Source organism: Pelmatolapia mariae, linkage group LG10_11 (assembly GCF_036321145.2).
Source record: "Pelmatolapia mariae isolate MD_Pm_ZW linkage group LG10_11, Pm_UMD_F_2, whole genome shotgun sequence".
NCBI lineage: Eukaryota > Metazoa > Chordata > Actinopteri > Cichliformes > Cichlidae > Pelmatolapia > Pelmatolapia mariae.
This window is the reverse complement of record NC_086236.1, coordinates 25,007,541-25,028,977: the sequence shown is the minus strand read 5'-3', so window position 1 is coordinate 25,028,977 and position 21,437 is coordinate 25,007,541. Positions and strand designations below refer to the sequence as shown.

Below are 21,437 nucleotides of genomic sequence, written 5' to 3'. Positions count from 1 at the left end.
ATGAGGTCAGAACAGGAATTTGTAGAAACCTTTTTGAAAAACTTGACATCTTGATTTAGACTTTTTGACCAAAGACTTTAGACTTTATCGCCTCTTGAGATTTTTAATAGGAACCACGAGTCTCAAATATAAGGTCAGTCTGCCAGACCCTGGCCCTCAAAGTATTCAGTGGTTGAAATGGTTTTGCAAGCTACAAAAACGGCAGAGAAAAAATGAGCAATTCCATTTCCTTTGTTAATAAAACTGAGGAATTTCTTGATATATCTTTTGAAAATTGACTTTGTCATTCCTGACTCCAGAATCTTCCAATAAAAAAAATAAAAAGTTTCTTCCCTGTAAAACATTGTTTTTATGCAGAGAGATCCAGAGAGGTCTGGATCTCCTGAGGGTAAACTGGTCTCTATGTTTATGAATGACAATACATTTTCTTCGTCTAGAGCCATCATTATCTGATTCATAATCTTAGCAGGTTGCTCTTACTCTTTAAATCCACAAGGTGGAGTTAGAGACATCATTCTAATATTAAGTGTCACAGTTGATATACACACACACAAAGTAGCCAGTCAGATAAAATGAAAGAGATATAAAACCTTTATTCAGTTATAAATTACAAACATAAGGTTTGGCAGAGTTTTGAATAAGACATTACAATTGCCTTCCTTTTAATTATTTTGCGGTACAACACTGAAGTTATGTATTCCTGTAATATAGTGCTTTGAAAGAGCTGCATTTCACATTAAAATGTCTGGATTTGTGTTTCCATTTTCTGGTATGGACGGGTATTTGAGGTTAACAGGGTTGTTGGCTGATATTCATTAACAATTTGTGGTGTGGGGCTTTGTAGAGAGCTGTGAATGCACCAGGTTCCAGGATACCTTGTCCCTGTTCATTCACCTGACCCATGATGATGTAGTTGATACCTGTGAGAATGAAAAAAAAAAACCCAAAAAACCCACAAACATTAAGATTAAATGAGGTTATGTTTGTTGAGTTAAAGACAATACTACGGTGGCCCTGAAGTGCAAATCACACCAACAAATCTCCAGCACCTGGATAATACAAATTAAAAAATAAGCAACAACCTACCTTTGCGGAACAGCGGGCACTTCTTGCACTGTGACATCAGCTTAACTGACATGGTCTCTCCAACTTGTGTTATGGTTAGTCGGCCTGCTTTGTAGGCCTTGATGAGGGACACAGTAATCTGAATAGCACCTCGGGGCCTCGGGGCCACAGAGGTCACCTTCCCGGTTAATACTGGAAAAAAGGTGGGGTCAGTCAGAACGCAACATCTGATTGATAATGCATGTGTGTGTATATATGTCAACAGCAGGAAACTTACCAAATTCACTGGCACAGAAACTAGTCTTGATTGTTCCATTTCTTTTACAGGCTTTGGCACAGAGTGGATTTTGAGGCACTAATAAGAAAATAGTGAAAAAGAAATAATATATTTTTAGTGACACCAGTTGTTAACTTTTTTATTTTTATTTTGTACATTTACCTACCAGGCCTCTTTCCATTTGGCTTTGCATTACGGTCTCTAGTGGGCTTGACTGGTTTGGGGCTCGGAGTGGACCTAGGGACAGGAGCTGGCACATATTTGGTGGTTGCTTCTATGGGGGTAGAAGGATGTGCAGGTTTGACAGAAGGTACTGGGGGACTGTATCTTGTAGTCTGTCCTGAGTTGACTGTTGGTATCTGAGAACCACGTGGGATGCTGGTAAAGCGGGCGAGGAACCCATCAGACGTCACGCTGAGGTCTGACACAAACTGGACCAGTAGCACATTTCCGCTGGTAACAATAGGTCTAGGAACGAGACAGGAAAAAGGATGAGGTGTAAAATTAGAAATGGCTATTTTAAAACGACTTTAAAGGCTTCCGAAATTTCTATCACTCACTCTGGGACCTGATCGCCACAGTATTTTCCAATCAGGCGTGAGTCATCCCTCTCTCCACCATTAAAGAAAGCCACATAGTCAAAGCGACAATAAGCGTCATCCTCCACGGCAAACTTATCAAAATTCACGTGGATCACCTGGTATCCAAAGAGACACAAGTGTAAAGATTCAATTAATAAAAGTAGGGAACTTTGGCCTATACAGTGTCTGCACACTGCGAGTCAGCTTGCCACCGACCATATTGGGCTCCACAGTGATCAACCAGGAGCAGCTGGTTCCTGGTTCGTATTTTTTGTCAGGCCAGTTGGGTGTCTTGATCTCTCCCTGGGCTTTTGTTATCCTCCCCCCACAGAACTGTTGGTCTGAAACAAGCCGTAAACACTCCATTAGGATGCTAAATGAAGAGACTTGTAAATTATTCTTGAAGCTGTCTGCACCATTAATATCAAATAAGACATTTCACATTTATAACAAAGATATAAATTTCAACATTTTGAGCTGATATTCCTAATCTAGCCTGTTGGCTGGAACACTTTTTAAAATACATTGTGCAAGCTCAGGGGTGTAGCATCATACTTTGACCTCTATGCTGGCCCCCCTTCTACTATTATTACACAATATCTGATGAGCCCCCAGGGTACTGCTGGAGGTTGCTGGAGCAGCATGACTCAGGGTCACATTTGAAGCATATTATTGAAGCTTAATTATAAGCTCTTCCAAACGAAAAAGAAAAGTCTGAAGACTAATCTTAGTCTTGATACTCAACATCTATCTGCTGAATCCAGAATGTTGATGGTTCTGCCTCCTGTTACTTTTAATGATATGTTTCAGATCATTTGCCAGAGGTTACTTTAATTACCAGTAATAATTTGCTAATGAAGGTTTTAATACAAAGAAATTCACTACTTAATATTCTGCTCCCTTACAACAGTACTGTGAAAGCTGAGTGAGGTGGGAGACTTCCTGTTTTCTTTAACACTGTAAACACTTCATTCCTAAACTATGAAAGCTGCACTTGCCAATAGTTTCAAAGAATATAGTCATTTCTAATAGTTTAAATCCAAAACAGACTTAAACTGGGATTTATAAAAAAAAAATGATAGGAGTTATAAATGTTGTTAAACTAATGTGTATTGAGAACCTCTGCAGTGCTTTTAAATGTTTTATTATTATTGTTATTATTATTACTGTGGTTTTAAGTGGTTTGCCACCACTTAAAGCTGAGGAGGCAAGAGGCCAAGAAGAAGAGGAGATTAACTATTTAATTAAGCTTAACTTTGATTTAAGGAAAAATTACCTCATTAGAAATTGTGGTCATGGATACGAAGACCAAAAATATATGCTACATTCAGGCACTGGTTTATAATGAATGGTTGGGATTATTTGGGAATGCATACATGGCATTATAATGAAAAACAAAAAAACAAAACAGCTTCATCATGTGACCACATACCAGATACGTAGGGTTTGACTGCACTGAAATAGGCCAGAAATCCTCGACTCTGCGTCTCGTCATCAGTCACCATCTCCAGCATCATCATGTTTGTGGTTGAAATGAGAGCTCCGGGTCGGAAAGTTCCACAGAAGCGACCCAGTTTTTGCACCAAGTTGGAATGTCCATTGTAAACATCCAGATAGTCGTAGCGGCATTGTGAGTCAGCCTCGAGGTCAAAAATGCGAAAGGAGAGCGTTATCACGTTTCCCTCTGGGACCTGGAAAGCATCGAGATCACATGAGTCAGACACAGAAAGCTTGGAAAAACTGGAGAACTCAGGCTTGGGGAAGGAAGAGTGACTCACGGTGATGCGCCAGGCACATTTGCTGTTTGGTTTGTAGAAGCTTGGGAACCCTTCACTTCCGACAAAGCCTGATTCAGCAACCATGTCTCCTCCGCAGTAGAACACAGGCCTGTGGTAAAGGAGACAGTGAGAAATGGGAATCTCAAGCAGAGTCCTAAAGAGACTAACATCCTGTAGTTGGCTGTCTAAATGAACTCTTGGCTGTTGTGGTTGTTGTTGTGGGAATTTACTGGAAGAAATTAGTGTAAGAATTTTCATTATATGATGATTTAATCACAGGGTGCAGATGTTGCTACATGTATTCTTGCAATGTTTTTTCTTAATTAAAGTCTGCTGCTTAATTGACACTAAAACAGGGAAAGAATGAAAAAAACAACAATAATCACACTTCAATCAAGTTGGAGTCAGCACTTGAGCTCTGTAACAGGATCATAATTAAATTAAGATGACTTCTTTTGACAGACCCTTGTTTACTCTATATCAGTCATTTATAAAGCCTATAAATCGATTTATAGTCTTAGCTTGGCTGTACCTCAGGAAATAGAGCCAGAGACTGTATATAAAAGATGACTGTGGCTTTCTGCTCTAAAGACAGAAGCCAGCGCAGAAGTACTTTGCATTCTTTTTAAAGTCCAGCAAGAGGAAAATCTTGTGATTGCAAAAAGACTTCTGATTAAATGGTTATACGTGTGGGTTTACATAGCGATTTTCTTTTGTCAATTATCGTCCCCATAGGAATCTGAACTTTTGATTGATTGAAGTCATTAGCCTTTTGCTAATGTTGAAGCTTCACAGCTGGACTTCCATTACCAATAGGAGACGCCAAGGCCCACTAATCTAAAGGTTGGTGGTTTCATTCGCAGATCTTATAGTCACATGTTGAATAGCATTTTGGTAAGATAAATTGCTCCCAAATTATCTGTCATTATTTGTGTGTTTTAAATAGACTTGTACCTATAGTCTGCTTTTCTATTCAATTTGAGCGCTCAAAGGGCTTTCTTATACAAGCCTCATCCAGCCAGTCACACAACTGCCTTTTTCTTAGTCCATTTATACAGTAAAAGATTTTCAAACTTAACAGAGTTTGAACTAACCAGCCATGGTTTGAGTTTGGGCTAGCATAACTAATGTAAACTGGTTATCATGTTTGTGTCTTTTGATCCCCAATGTGTTCCTTGGACAAAACAACACTTTACATGAACAAGAAAGAGGTGGGTGTTTCCTTCTTCTTGCTAGTTAACATTATCTGTTATCCTTGGTGTTGGAAACTATCTAAGTTGTTGTAACTAGTTTACCCATGAGGTAAGATTGTAATGCTTGTTAAATAGAGATGTTCTTTCATTTGTGCAATGTGCGTATTTACATCAAATAACTGTTTGACTCAGACTGACTTTGATATTGTGTGCAGCTAACAGAGGCTAACTAGCTAAATTTAAGATAGAAAGTGTACTTTATTGATCCCCGTGGGGAAATTCCTCTCTGCATTTAACCCATTCACTCAGTGAAGCAGTGGGCAGCCATTGGGCGCCCGGGGAGCAGTGTGTAGGGACTGTACCTTGCTCAGGGGTACCTCAGGGTAGCTGTTCAGGGGAATCGAACCCCCGACCTTCCAATCATGGGGCCACCACTCTACCTACTGAGCTATCCCTGCCCCTAAAACATGTGGAACAAGGTGGGATTGAACCCACGACCTTTGAGCTGCAGACCCGTGTCATTACTGATTGCGCCACTTCCACTTTAATAGGGGTTAGAGACAATACCATCACAGTGGTTGCACATATTAATTTTTAATTTGTATTTTTTTAAACTTGAGTGCTTTGGTAGTCCATAACTATTTAGTGACTAGTCAGTAGCTTGAAGTAAAGAGTTGAATAATTGTAGGCCAGGGAAAAGTACTGGGGATTTTACAGCTGACACTCAGGTTTTGGACACTTTGCTGGAATGCTGAATGTCAAAATGTACTTTCCAGGAAGAAAAATGTCCTATTTTGGCAAGGATACATTTGTAAAACTAGGAGCCACTGAGAAAATGTCAGTTATTATGAAGTCATTTCTGTTAAGGGATATTTTACAGTTAGTGGTGTAGAGAGTTTTGGAGAGTTCAAGTTTTTAAGAAATATAAAACATCTTTCAATCATGCCTCATTTTAGAGGAAGTAAACAAATTGTAAGGAGGCAAAAACAGCAACGTGGACAACCAAAATTAGAAAACTAAAATTAGATTGAAACATAACGTTGTTGTTTTCCCAGACTAGAACTCAGACAGCAGAACCCCAGCAAAGTCAGACAGCTGCTGATTACAGCCTAAATGCACAGAATCAGAGCCAAGTTTCTCTGATTCAACCCCACAGGCAGAGCTGAAAGCATTAACATCTGTGGCACCTCAGCCTTTGCAGACTCAGTGCGCCACACATCATGAGCCCAAAACCAACAGGACAGCTCTGTGCCCAATTAAACAGTCAGCTGGAAAGAATGTACAGAAGCAGGACTGAATTAAAATGTCATAGTTAAAGATCATTTCAAAGCGGCGGAGCCTTTTTATCCCGGTGGATATTTGTTAAAACAAACAAAAGCATCTTCACCTCACATATCTGCATATGAGGATCAGAGTGAATTTCAAGAAGAACCTTTCTTCTGCAGGTTCTCGATCACAAATGGTTTAAAATGCAACCTCACCTGGTGAAATTTGTCTGTTGGGCCTTTGTCCATCCCAAACTCAGAGACAAGACCAAGGAGAGACCCCAGATATGGCTCATTGGCTTCATGATGCTGCGTACAAAAAGCAAACCAGACTATTTGCAGAAAAGGAAGATGGTAACAGGAGGCAAGAGGTGAAAGACAGAGGAGGAGGAAGTGGAGGAGAAGGAGGAGGAGGCTCGGAATGGGCGGAGAGAATGAATGAGTAGGGGGGCAAGAATGGACGAAGAGATGGACAATAAGGATGAAAGGGCTAAAGTTGCAAAAAATAACCATGAGGGGGGGATGACGTGAGTGGGGAGGGACGGAGGAGAAGGCTTTAATTTGAGCCAGATGTTTCTTCCAGAGTAAGTCTGGTCTCAGTCTCAGTGAGCATCTAGGAAGGAGGAGCAAAGGGCTCCAGTATCAGAAGTCTGGAAAGTTTTGTTTCTGGATGTTTCTGGACCTTTAAATGCTTAAAAGTTCAGGAAAAATGAACTCCAGCTTGTGTCTGACTCCTGATTACAGAGGGGGCACAGGTAGAGGCAAAGCCTAAGGCTGTATGGGCTGTACATGCACAGGAAGGCCCGTAAATCTTTACATTCCACAGCATGATGTGAGACCTTTAATTTGCAAAACAAAATGTTTTTCTTAAAAAAAAAATAGCCTTAGTTGAATCAAAAATACATGTGGGAGTCAAAATAAGCTCTAATAGGAATGATAATAAACCTGATGCTCTTATTTCCCCAAGCCCCAGGAGCTCCTTTGGCTCCATTGACTCAAGGACTGTTTATTTGCCACCAAGGCAAGAATAACACTTGAGAGAAGGGAGTATCCTTTCTCTGTTGAGATTCAGTAATGAGCCAACTCTTTCGCCTGCATTATTGAGGCCTGTGGAGGGTACGCTGATGTAAAATTATAAATTTTTATGGACTACAAAGGTGGACATCTTGATCAAACTGTGAGGGAAAAGGTCCAGACAGTCTGTAAAATCACAAAGATGTTTCCACAAAGAAGTTTTTTTTTTCTTTTCTTTTCTTTCTTTTTTTTTATGTTCAGTAAGATTTTATAGTTCAGATCTCATTGTGGCGTTCCAGATTGCTTGAAAGAGGTTTTGTGCCACATGCTTTCCAAACTTTTGACAGATTCGGTGCTTGTCTGTTTTGCAGTTAGAGAAATGAGCATTCCCCAGTCGTGCTGTGTTGTGTTTAACCCCAAAGACTTTGATAAGAGTCAGTGGGGGAAGGAATGCAAAGGCGCACAGGAGTCTGCTGGTGGTGGTGGTGGGGGGGGGAGTGTACGGCGTCTGCACAACCATGCAGCCGCTGCCAATATGTGTGGGAGTAACAGTGACCTTTAAGCCGTAATCCGAGGCAAGAGTGTAGGTTTCTGCTGTAACTCCTGAAAGAGTCCTCCAAGCTGGCCCCACATTCCTGCTGGGGAGTCAAGAGGGAACAGCAGCGGGGGAGGAGATGACTTGTAGTGAACGGACGGCTGAGGCAAAAGAGGAGGGGTGCGCTGACTGAGAAAAATGGAAAACAAACTTAAAACAGTTTGACAGCGAGACAGTCCCAGAAAAGTGAAAAGTTGTTTTTGGTACGCACCCTGGAGTTAGGTCACGTCCATGCCTCCCTGAGCCAGCACATTACTGTTATTACATCCACACATTTCCTTTTGCAAGCTGTTAATCTCTCTCCCTCTCTTTTTAAACTCTGAAACACAATTTAACGTGACACTGTGCTTCAGAGGTGAGGAAAAAAAACAAAACCAGAATGCGTGCAGTTGTGTGAATCCATCTGTAAAGGTGATGGATCCAAACTGATGATTTTAAAGCAACTGTAGAGCCATCTGTTCTGTTTAAATATGGTTCCTCACAAATTCACTCCGCACATTTTTTTTTTTTTAAAGAAGAAAAAAAAACGTTCCTCAAATTATGTGGTGCGTTGCAGTAAGGACCAACTCTCATAGGATCTCAGTGATAACTAGATGGAAGCACATGCAGAGGTGACTTGGAATGACTGTGTCCTGCTTTGTCTGAGTTTGTCACTTTTCAGGAGGGAAGTCGTTGAGGCATAATAGCCTTTTTCCTGGATGCACTTCATTGTGCGTTTTATGGGGAAAATAGGATATTCCAGTGAATGAGCCAAAAAGCTCACAGCAATAACAGGATGTCTCACTGAAGTCAGATCTAACGGCAGCTCAAATGAAGCAAACCCTGTCACACCTAATACTTGACTTCCCTCACATTTTATGGTAGCTGCTCAGGAGACATCATTATTTGCCAGTAAGTCCGAGTCATGGTAATGACAGTATTCAGCTAGAAAAAGTTAATTCCTTTCACATGCATGCTTTTTCCCTCATGCTGCAGTGGCAGACATGTGGTTTTCAGAAATAAAAAGCACAAGTTAGATATAGCCAACTATATCCATCTGTAGAAATGAGTTCAAATAATAAACACCATCAAAACAAAAACAAGACGCTTGCATGAGGAAACATCTGAAAAGAAAACTCTAAGTGTGCAAATAGAGCAGTGGTTACCCTCACAGATTTCGATGTAGCTGGTTGCATGCAGAGGTGATATAAACGAAGTGTTGCAAGCCAGCATCTATGCTTTTGCATGCTGGCAAGTAGTTTAGTGTGAGTAATTTCAGTCTGTACTGTACGTGAAGTAATGTTGTAGAGGACAGGGCGACACCCAGCGGTGAAAACGTGAAGCTACATCTTGGGCGCAGTGTTATTTCTTATCGCCGCCCTCACAAATAGATGGTGAAGTGGTGTAACAACGATGGTCTACCCCCCTCTTTCTCTTTCATCATCTTCGGAGTGATAGCAGCTCATTTTCTGTTTCTTCGTCCAAGTTGTTCCATTTGAAGCGTGTGCAGTCGTTCATTAAGCCACTCTGTCAGAAAGCCTGTTTTGCGCTGACGAAGCAATTGGAAAGAGTCAGCTCGAGAGCGCCATGATATTAATGTGCAAAATGAAGCTTTGCTTTTATGTGCTTAATTTAGAGAGGGAGAGCTTTTTTCTTCTTCTTTTATTACATATGTGGGCTAGGAAATTCATATTTAGTGAACCGATAGCAAGAAATATGACCGTTTTAGCTACTCTTCAAAATAAAAGCCACCGGAAACGACGATGATAACGTTTTGTTTTTTTGATTGAGCATTTATTAGAATTAAGTAGAACATTCGAGAATAAAGGTAAAATACTGCTTGATCTTGGAATAAAATTGTCGACAATAAGATAAAATTGTTAATTTTCGATACTTACTTGGTTAACAGATGCTAAAAGAGAAATTATCTATCTGTTACCTGAAAAAAGAAAGTAGTACATTCTCACAAATTGTGGCTTTACTCTTAAAATTTCTATTTATGTTCTCAAAATTTCAACTTTAATTATTGTATTTTTAAAAATATGATCCTAATACTCCTTCATAGGTTTCCCTGGTTCTAAAACCCTAATTAGATATTGGAAGGTTGTTAGAAATTTTTAGAGAGCAACCTCCCCCCCAATATCCCATTCTGTGATGTACATGAGTGTCTCAGCCACACCTGACAGTTTGTATTTTTGCCCTCTGGTTTCAAGAGACTTACTTTTCTGATACAGAATTTAGTGTGCGTAATTACTATGGAGGCGTAAGTTTTGTGCCTACTTTATTAGTCTAACTACAGTGAATGAGCTACATTATAGTTTAGCTCATTTATATGCTCTTGCAACTGGTTGTGCATGCTGTTTAGTCTTCAGTGATGCGAGGGTCTTAATGTGAGTTTAAGGAGTTAAAAAGAGACTATAAACAAGACTGAATGGATGCAGAGATGCACATTTTTCTGACTTCAGGTCTCAACATAGTCTTTTTTGGCACTCTTGCATATAATAAGGATCAATTAAGGATATCATTTGCATTGGTAGTAACTGTATGCTTATTCACACAGGTCCCAGATTTGCAGTCACATTTGCATTTCCCCATTGTTGCACACGGACAAAGCGCAGGAAGCACAAATGAAAGCACAAGCTGTCATAGACACAGTTTTTCCAATATACATATATTTCATGATGTTCATCAATATAATAAGACATTGATAGATTTACACTACAATTATTTTATGTACTTTAGTTTCTCATTCAGTCTCCTCTCCTTTGCGTTGAGTCAACCTTGTTAAGTTTCTAATCCCATACCAAATGACAGCACAATAAATCTATCAATAAATAAAAGCAAACAGGAAAAGAAACATACAGCCCAGCACATTGCCCATGATCGTCCAGTCCTGTCCCTCCTGTAAGGCCAGATGACCAGGGGCAATATGGACCATCATCTCAGAAAGCCCACTCCCAAAAAGACAAAAAAAAAAGAAAAGAAAAGAAAAGTCTTTCCTCAAAAATAAACTGATTTAAACAAAAAATATATCTCGTAGATACAAACGGCAATCTGATGTAAACTGTAGAGTCATTCTAAGCACTCTGGACTATTGGAAGGTAAAAATACTTCCCCCACCCTTCTAACTTCCCATTTTCTTTACCTTTACCCATCAGTGCTGACACACAAACAACTCAGTGACATCTGGAGTTATTACTAAACTGATGCAAAATAAAAACACAATATTTGGTTTCAAAAAAAGAACAAAAGAAACATGTTAACATATGTTAAGTAGAATATTGTGAATTGATAGCCATCCAAAGAACATTCAGAGCCTCAAAAGGTTCCCTCCTATTGCTGCGTTCATCCCCTTTAGGGCTTAATGGCGAACATTTCAATAAGGTTAAGGATTTTGCGTTGGCCTCCTTCTTTCTTGCTCGTTTGCTTTCAAAATTTGAATTACAAATTCAAGAGCCCTGTAAAAAAAAGGGCTCCAAACACTTATTCCCCCTAAATGACCTGAACGCAGCGCTGAGATCACTGAACGGTTCTTGAGGCTGACGTAAGACAATATTCACCAGTGAATCATATTCCCATCCCGCTTGAAAATGAATGAATCACAACATTTAAAAAAAAAGAAGAAGAAGAAGAAGAAGAAAGTGCCACGGTGTTCAAATTTATGCACACTTCTTTTCATACAGACAGTAAAGCAACAGAAAAAGAGAGCAATCACTTCGTTTTCACTATTGTGACCAATAGGGTTGAGCTCTCACGGGACAACAGCTGGATTTATGGAGAACACACAAATCCTACCCCAATCAGTAGTGTTATACCACTTCAGTCCACTGTATGGTTAACTCCTGTAAGATGGCTAAAAGGACCATATCTGTAACCCAATGATGATTTGATATTGCCAAAAAAATCCAATTTTACTTTTTCTCATGCAGTTTTTGTCCTTGTACATATTATGGTAAATTTACTAGCGGCTTAAACCTGAGGATATGGACCCCTTATCCCCAAAACACCCCCATATTACAACACCAAACAGATGCAGATTTCACTGTTTTTCTCGGGTTTGTCTAATAGCTGTAGTTTGTATCTTGGTTTTTTTGTCCTCTGAAAAATTGGCAGCACTGTGGAGACACACAAAAAAGAAGACTTGTGCTATAATTAGTTATAGGATCATGTGTCTACAAACTAGTTACAGATTAAAGAAGCTCCTCAAACCTGGATACACATAATTAGGGGAAGGCTAATGTAGTTTTGAGATTTGAAGCATGCGATCCTCAAGTTTTGGTTTAACTTGCATACGTTTAGTAGGATGGCACACTCACAAGCCGTAACTGACACACCACATAAACAGTGTGTACGAGTTCAAAGTTCCTATAGGTAGAGTAAGGGTGTAAGCTATCTGAAACAGACTGGGATAGCTTGGGTAACATCTTCCTATCCGCTTGTTTTTGATGGCAATTGGCAGCATAAGCATGGAATTCTGGTCTTTGGTAATCTTCTGTGGTTTGCTTTTGCTTTGTTTGGGGATAAATATATGTGTATGTGGGGGGTGTGTTAAGGTTGGAACGGGCCAGCAGTTCTGGTAACCTCTCTGTTCGTCGTACTTCAGTGATCAAGGAAACAACGTGTCTTCACTCTGAGAGTTAAGCGGCCTAATCTGTCAGGATAAACTGGGGATATTCCCAAGACTGAGCTATTCTAACACTCACACACACACACACACACATACACATTAAAGCACCTGTGCACACATACACTCACACGCGCAGACAAGGAATTTCAAAAAGTGAGTTGAGCAAAGAGGGGCAGGTTGGTTTACTCAGGTGGTGGGGAAGATAAAAAGACACAAGGCTGCTAAGGCTTTATACACATTTGCTCTGAAATGCTGTATTTCCTTCAAAACTAAATTTCAGGACTGTGGCATCAGTGGCAGTAAAGCATAAACTGAGCAGTTTCCTGTTGAGCATTTATCAATGCTAGGCTGGTACATCATTTCTCTAAACACGATATAAACTTTAATTCACCACAACCACAAGGGAAAATTCTAAATCACCCCGCAGCTGAGAGCGAAACCTTTTCGGCGGTTTTGAGAAATGAAATGTGTAAAAGGCCTTAGTGTCCCACAGCATCTGAAAATAAAAAAAAAGAAATCAAGTGCATCTATATTGCCCTGCTCTCCTGCTCCTAGAGTAGCCGAAATGGTCGCACGCTCAGGAGTTAGATGCCGAAATCAAGTTACGTAAGAGTTCAAGACCAAACCAGTGAGGGCACCAATGAAAGAAAGAACTGCGATAACAACAGAAGCCTCTCCCTTTGATGCTTGGCAGTGTGTAACGCACAGAGCTGAATTACAAAAAACACAGCAGACAGAGGTAAAGAGGAGCTCGCTGCCGGTTAGCAGCAAATGGTACTGATTGCACACTTCCTCTTTACCTGTCTGTTTCACACAAAAATATACTATAATTAAAAAATAGAATCTATATATTTAAAAAAGAAAAAGGCCTTGACTATAGGGAGACACACCGAGACAAACCACTGCTCTAGCAAAATGCTCGTCTTAGGAATGCTACTTTTTGTTGTTTGTTTTTTTTAAATTGTGACTTACTTGTCTTGTCGCTAGCTAACCTTTGAAGGTTAGCAAACTGCTCAAGTAAATCTAAAACTGTGAATTTGACTAATTAGCCCCTGTCCCTGTTGCTAAATCTACGAGGCTGAATTGTCTTGTTTTATAATGTGCTCTTCATGTGGAGAGGTTTTTTTTTTTGTTTGTTTGATTTTTACTGCACCAGGACCTGCTTTGGCCAGGCTATGGAAGAGCCAGACAGCGCCATCAAAAACAAGGTAGCTTGTGCATTTGAAGCAGACTCCTCTTCTGCAGTCCCTCCACACCTACTAAAAGTGTGAGGGGGATGGGGGGAGATTGTGTGACTGGAAATAATTGACACTTACTGAAAAAAGTGACTGAAGACTAAGACTAAGGCCTTTTAGTGTCCACACTGGGGAAACGTTGCTGTGTGCGAATTCAACAATTTATACAACGGTACCCTCACAGAATACATCTCCAGAATATAAGTGTGAGTGTGTAAGTGTAATGTTAAGATAATACCTCTAAAAAAATAATCTGGACAGTTTCAAAGTCTAATCCTGCCTATTGAAAATGTACCCTTACAGCTATTTAACTTTTTTCTCCGGTGGTTTGCACGACTGACGTTTTCGACAATAGGTTCATTGCATTTTTTGTTACTTTTTTTTTTCAAGATACTTACACTTACATGTGCTACAGTAAGAGCATTTGCACTAGACTGCAATGAAGGAATGTTTTCGAAATAAGACACTACGTAATATTTAAATAAAAAAAGAAACATCTACAGACATTGGTCCAAATGTACTATGGCAGTTTTGAAATTATCAGAAGAAATTGAGGTGTCCAAGCATGCCGAGAGACAGAAGGCGGGGTGGGGTGGGGGGCATAAAAGACGCAACAGATGAAAGTTATTCAAGAGGGAAATTTCAAAAGAGAAATGGAGGTTGATGGGAGGATTACATGGAAAGGGGTCCGGAGTGGTGATGATTACTAGAGCAGTTTCACAATTCATGCATTATTTGTACGCTTGATCGATTATCAGTCAGCGTTAAATCGCTCAAAAAGCCCTAAAAGAAGCTAAGACTTGATTTTTGTTTTTCACGGCATCAAGTTATCGAAATCCTGAGCCGAACAAGGAGAAACCTGGAGATTTTCTAAGGGCAGTTCTTTCTGCGGATTAGCTCCAATTTCTGTAACTTGATGTCACTTTTTTTTTAAAAAAAAATGCAAGTTTTAGTTCTCTGGCTTGTTTTGCTGGATGCGAGTAACCCAGACAAGATGAAAATTTGTATCCCAGTTGAATGGAGGCGAACTCCACTGTGCAAAAATACACCAAAAAGAGAGAAGAAGCAAGGGGACGGAAAGATGATGAAAAACATGCAAAAAGTACACACTTCGATTAATAGGCAGTAGTTACCGCTGAAGCATACGTAAAATTAATACAAAAAATAAAAAGTACAAAATGCACACGCACCGCACGCACACACACACACCTACAAAACGGTATATATCAGAATAAAACTCTACAAAGAACTATATATATATCAGTTATGTAACAATTATCGCCAATCGTTGTTTCCTTTTCTGTTGATGCATCGTCACAAGTGTTTGGTTCTCAGTATGGCAGGTTAGAAAAGCCAAGAGTACCCAGAAAGGAGACAGGGCCACACACTCACAGGACAAATATTGACAGGGGTCCAGAGGCGAGGTGGTGGAAGTGGGGGAGCCGTGGGGGCCCTGACGGGTTTAGGGGTGTTATATCAAGGCTAATTGGGGAGATGTAATTATATATAGAGAGAGTAAATTAATCATCTGCGGTTAATTTTGTCATCAATTCGAGGGTTTTTTTTCTGTAGCAAGGAAGATAGGATCAGACTGGGGTAGGAGCAATTCTTCTTAGGTGCTGAAGTACACTGTAGAGACAAAGAAGAGAGGAGAGGTGAAGGAAGGTAAATTGCTGCACGGGTTAGGAGATTAAAAAGGCAATTACAAAGAAATGTATGTGTATTACAAATGAATAACACCATTGAAATAACTGTTATATCTGTTATAGAAAATATCAGTGTGGTTCTTACCAATAATGACGATGAGGACAATCACACATATCACGCCCAGGATAATCATCATCTGTAATCAGCAGATTTCCAGAAAAAACCCCAGAGATTTTTAATAAAAAACTCTTTAAAGCACTAAAAATATCAAACAAAGGCAATCTTCAACTATCATCAAAATTTCACGTGCCACTGATTGAATTATTATCTTTTCTGTTTCTGCTTTTTTTTTTGTTTTGTCATCATAGCTGCACTGCACACAGCCCTAAGGCCACGTGCCACTGCCACTGTAATGTCATGATGTAGATACATACAGCACACGTATAATTTCTACCAGTGACACACAAAATTAGGCTCAAGAGCAAAGTCTATAGCAGAAACTGATGGTTGTAGTTGGCTCCATGTTTGCAGAGGCTTTCTGTTTCACTTTGATTTTTATTCTTTTTTTTTTTTTTTTTTTTCATTTTGTCTGTAAACAGACAGACATTTGCTATTCAAGTAAGGATGTCTGCATGACCTCACCTTGGCATTCTTCCACCAGTATTTATTCTTCAGTTTTGCAGCACTGGTCTCAAACTGAGAGGCTCCAGCCTGCAGGGCATCGGCCCTGTCGTCCAGTTCTGACAGCTTCTGATCACGCTCCAGAACCTTGTCCACATTTACACGCATGATATCCACCACCTGGGGGGAAAACACACAGAGCAGTGTGGTGTAATCGGCCATCAAGACAACATGACTACATGTAAAGGTTACTAGATATAGGATATTGTTTATATATTTTTATAGCAAAAACTGTTTGAAGACTTGGAGAAATGATAGAGGAGTCAAACCCACTACTTATTATTAAATGTTCATTTTTTTCTGTTCTTTTTTTAGTATGTGAGGAAAGCAGAAAGGATTGAGTCACAATTAGCTGATGAATGAAGGAGGCTCAAAGCATGAATGCCTGGCTGTGTGTTTGCACTGTACTCACCTCATCCACCTGTGCCTGTGTCTGCTGCAGACGGCGGTTGCTGGTGAGGTTGGGAGGCTGCTGATTCCCTCCCTCTGGTGCAGGGGCTCCGGCGGCTGGGGCAGACCTGATAATAAACAAATGCAAATATTCAATAGTATGTAAACCATGTTCATCATGTTAAATTCCCACATTACTCTACAACAGATGGAAAAAAAGCCACAAGTGTTTTTTGTGATGCGGTGAAAATTAGTCTACAAAAGAATGAGTCATGCTCCCCAAAATCTTCACAAAAACCTAAAGAGGCCATCAAGTCTGATGTAACAGATGTGGAGGTTTCACAATGTCTCAGTTCTATATGCTAATATATATGAATCTACTGAACTTGTCCTCTTGGGCTAGATGAACCTGTTCCTTGACATTATGTACAAACGGTGACCACAGTGAGAGAGTGTCATTTCACAGAGTGGCAGTGTCATTTACCACTAAAAAGTCAACATGTACTGGAGCCCTGTGCTTTTTGAATCAAGGGAGGCATATATGTATATATATATATAGAGAGAGTTATAGTTATGATCCACAACATTAAGTCAAAAGGACCCAAATAGTGAAACAGCTTGGGTAAAATGACCCTACATCCCAACCCAGGTGTCTCTTCATCATTGCCATTTCTAAACCTCCTGTGCAGAGTTCCACCACATGGCAGTTTCAGAATTGTTTCTCTGCTTCTTTTTGTCTTGGTGAAAAATACTTAAATTTGTCACCGCTGATGCAAATGTCATTTATATCTATTTGAAACTTTAGCCTTTTCTGTGCTGCTACACTACTTGTGATTGAGGTATATCCATAGTTTTTGTAGTATATCAATAGAAAAAAAAAAATCCACTTTGACAAGCATCTCATCACTGAGATGGAGAATGAATGGGTGTCAGGCACAAATTACAACCACAAATATACTTTTTAATATTTTTTTCAGGAATAGTTTGTGGCTATTTTAAACATAACCTTTAAACATTATACAGCTTGATGTATAATGTATAACGCGGTCGCTACAACTCCTGAAATGCAAGTGAGAAAGTGTTAAAAATACTTAGATGGAGTGTGATCTAACGCTTCCCGTTTGCTTCTATAAATCCAAACTAAATCAATAACCACAAAGTAAGATCATGAACAAGCACTCTATGATAAAGCTAAGCTTGTAGCATCTTACGAGAAATATACCTTAGCTGTAACTGAGCTACTTCACTAGTGCAAGGGAAAACTCTGTATAAAGGTCACCTCTGCACACTCACAAATGACTAATCCTTTAACAACAACAAATCCTTTCAAATAGTTTACGTGGTGCTGCTGGTGGTCCCTATGAGCCGCCAAGGAAAAATTATAACAGCTAAATGTCATATTAATAATATTATTTGCCTTAAAATACAAACACGTGCAAAATACTGATATTATTTTATTTTATCAGACTAGTATGACTACTGTTCTATAACTGTATATTTACAGGCATGAATGTACAATAAAGTTGCACAGATATTTGCATGTATATAATTACTATGAACTCCCCCCCAACTTTCCAATGAGTCCCACCACAAAGGTGTAATGTGTACAGAGGTTCACGCTGTCATCACCTCTAAACTAGCACCAGGAAGAGCTGCTAGTGCTGTGACGAGGTTTCTCACCAGCTTTCACATCCTGCGAAAACTGCGTGCAGCTGATTTGATCGAGCCAGGTGGATCAACCTTTTCTCATCTGCGTGCCACTTCAGAACATAATCTAAAACCTTTAAAGCTTTAAAGTTAAGAAAACAAACTGAAAATAAACTAAATAAAGTGTTTTCATGCTCTCCGTATTTTAAATAAAGGATATATTGTTTTCATTTTAAATACATTAAAAAAGGAGAAGGTTATTTTATAAATGACCATATCAGCAATCTGTGTGCCAGTATTCCAGTTCAATCGCACTTTTAGATAATCAGTGAAAACAACAAAAACAAAAAAACAAAATGCAAACGCAACTCTTATTTAATAAAAACCCCTAACATAAGATGCAGTTTGGTCTACAGTCTACTGCTAATGTCAGTTTTCCTATGGAAGCTAAATATATGCAACCTTCTTTCAAGATAGTGGTTTTAAAAATAGTCTTGCCCTGTGGAGAGCTGCTGCAACGCTGATGGGACTTATTAAGGTTTTCAGGGGGGCCCTGATGAAATGAGGAAGCATTTCAACATTTATGCTTGGTTTCCTTAAGCCAGAGTAAGGTTGGCAGATAGACAGACATTTAACTCTACAACTGATTTCTGTTTGTCGCTGTCTTGGAAAAGCATGCCGCCTGATTTTCAGCACTGGAGAGCGACATTTCAGCACTGGACAGCGCCACAGCAGTCCACACGAAACTGTCTGATCCCAGCATGTCTGTCCCATTCTGTTTGATGCTGGGCACTGGATCCTAACCCACACGACGTTCATGTGTGACCGTGTACCCACACAGACCAGGAAACATGAAACATCCCTGTCCACCGCGAGCAGGACGGGCCTGTAAAAACACCTACAGCCTGCCAACGTCGAGGGCGGGGAGGTTCCTTATTAGGGAGGGTGTATTTTAAGCTCTTAAATGCACAATAACAACCAAATATGGCGACAAATGTAACTCAAAGCCCAAAGAGAAAAAGCTAACAGGCACGACGACACTGGTAAATGACAGGTCGTGTGTCGGAACCAGGCTGCTTCACCCTTAAAACTGCCTGCTATGCGAATGCTGACAGAAAAGGCTGTGGCGGCTACTTTTCCTCAGCCCACCCTTTTTCACCGTGCGGTCAAAAACAACAAAAAATGGACAATAAAGGTGCGCGAAGAAAGACATTTACATGCTTCATTTACCCACGAAGACCCAACAACAATGAAATGTGGTGAGATATACAGCTGTCCGCCCTCGCACTACAATCGACGACATACAGTAGGAGGCTAGGCTATCCCCACCCCCCGCTGTAGGTTGCAAATATCACGTAAACTAGGCCTAAGCCTAATTCAGAGCTAATAATAACAGTCTTTGACAAGTTTTATGGTGTATTCGTTGAAAATCGTCTAGGGTGTGTTCAACAGGCTATCCAAATAGTCTGGCGCTGGTCAAACAGCTAGTATGGCTCGTTCAGCGTTATGTCCTTGCTGTTTCTAGAATCAGCCAAATCGTCACCTGTGACTGGGCAAGGGAAGAATAATGCACTGGAAATGTTGAACAAGGGGACACAGCTTTAGAGAACACGACGTTTTTTCCCTTCTTAATATTATTATTAATACTAAGAAATAAATAAATGTATTTTAATTAGCCCGTGGGTATAATCACACAGACGGTGTCCTTTTCAAATCAAACCAGTCCAAACTGGAAAAAAATGCGTACGTGCTGGCTCAAGTCACATCTAGCTCACGGCAAAAAAACCAAAAAACCAAAAACCAACTAATAATTACAACAAGGAAAAAGACAGTCGACAAAAACGTTCACTGTACACACACTGAAAATAAGGCTAATAACGCGTTTAATAACAGTTAAACCCGACCCCACCGTCTGCTCTAAGGTTAGGCCGACGCGTTAGCCTCTTCACTTTTGGGTCATATTATCAGAAGGAGACAGCTGTGAAATGAGATCAAACTGCGATATTTCTCCATGATCAACACAACAGCAGAGATTAATAACCATCTCAGTTTATGACGGCTGAGGAACACTGTTCACACACCACAAATCCCCACAAAGCCTCCCAAACACCAGTCGTGAGGACCAAATCGCAATTAAATACATTCGGATTTGACAAAAAATAAATTAAAAAAAATCAGCGAGCTGTACTTACATTTTCCTGGTAGCAGGGAGACAGCTGTGCTCTAATCCGGACTGGAAATGTTAGCGCGTGCTAAGTGGCTGGCAGATGGATGTGGATGTGCCTTCTGCGCTCCTCTCTACCCTCTGGCAGCCTTTGGTTGGTTATTGTGGCGTTTGCCTGCCTATATATCCTAGGAGGAGCACTGAGTTTGAATCTGCCACTGAGAGGTGTCTCCTCGCTATATATTTCTTCCTCTTTTTTTTCTTTTTTTAAAAATTATCCCTATGTCTACAGATTTGCGGCACCTGACAGGCTATTTACTAGAGCCCGGTGCTGTCGGAGACCGTGCTGTAATGAAGGTGTAATAACCCTCCGCCTGGATTAGGTGGACAAAGATGGCTCGGTGACGTCAATCGCGGAGAGTTTCATGTTGAAATGGGTGGCCGGAGACTTCAAACACGCCATTTTAGCGCCCACAAAGCATCGTTTTCAACCGTGGGGGCTATTATTGGGGATCTGCTCGTGTTTCATTTAAATACATTGCATGTTGCGGTCACACTTGGGGTTCTAGCTCCTCAGAAAGGAGCTTTTTCTCATGGCGAGTCTGTCTGTCAACAAAATGGCGTTCCTCGAAAGGGGGTGTGGCGAGATAAGCAGTAGCCTAGGTTATCATTTATAGTAAATATGAATGTGGCTGTTAAAAAAAAAACTACACAAGGCTAAACCAATATTTCAAACTGGCATAAATCTGCATTGTAATAGCTTTGATATTGTAACTTGTATGTGTACAGTTCATGTGTGACAGGCTGGTACAAGCTTGACCTTTGTGGACAGTTCCTACATCCCAAGGATGATTATAACAAGTTAAGTAAAACGAAAGGTCAAGCAACAAAAAATGGATTTGAAACATTATTTTTCTGCAGCCTTTCTTTTTATTTTATCATGTTTTGTAATGACTTCATAATGATGTTGTTTCTGATCATGGTGATGGTTGGTCCACTTAGATCTTGATGACTTAGAATTACACCTTGAGGAAGTTTAAAGGTCAGCTTTTAAAAATAGTTATTGTTTGTAGGTCTTGAGAGCTCTTGACAGCTGCCCCAAATGCATTACCTTCAAAGATGTTCCAAGCTGAAGATGATAACGAGGCAGAGTTCAATTAATGTACCATAAACCCTAAGAGACTGGAAACTGCTCCCGCTGCTGCAGGATCAACACAGTGTATGGAAATCAATCTGCCTTAATGATGTTTTATCTTTGGCTAAAAAAATATATCTATAGTGTTTTCATTACAATCTGTG

General features: G+C 40.0%; 2 protein-coding genes across 2 annotated transcripts; both read right to left on the bottom strand.

Moving 5' to 3' along the window:
* Positions 1–568: 568 nt before the first annotated feature.
* On the bottom strand, positions 569–6,542 carry pcolcea (procollagen C-endopeptidase enhancer a). Its single transcript, XM_063485530.1, has 9 exons — positions 6,376–6,542; positions 3,702–3,810; positions 3,356–3,614; positions 2,140–2,264; positions 1,903–2,039; positions 1,509–1,810; positions 1,343–1,420; positions 1,087–1,257; positions 569–920 (listed from the first exon to the last, which is right to left on the bottom strand). The coding sequence occupies exons 1-9, from the start codon at positions 6,462–6,464 to the stop codon at positions 790–792; spliced, it is 1,401 nt and encodes a 466-aa protein (XP_063341600.1). The 5' UTR covers positions 6,465–6,542; the 3' UTR covers positions 569–789.
* A 3,855-nt stretch (positions 6,543–10,397) lies between these two features.
* vamp2 (vesicle-associated membrane protein 2) lies at positions 10,398–20,503 on the bottom strand. Its single transcript, XM_063484753.1, has 5 exons — positions 20,167–20,503; positions 16,350–16,455; positions 15,899–16,057; positions 15,401–15,452; positions 10,398–15,238 (listed from the first exon to the last, which is right to left on the bottom strand). Coding segments are annotated over exons 1-5 (336 nt in total). The 5' UTR covers positions 20,169–20,503; the 3' UTR covers positions 10,398–15,221.
* Positions 20,504–21,437: the final 934 nt, after the last annotated feature.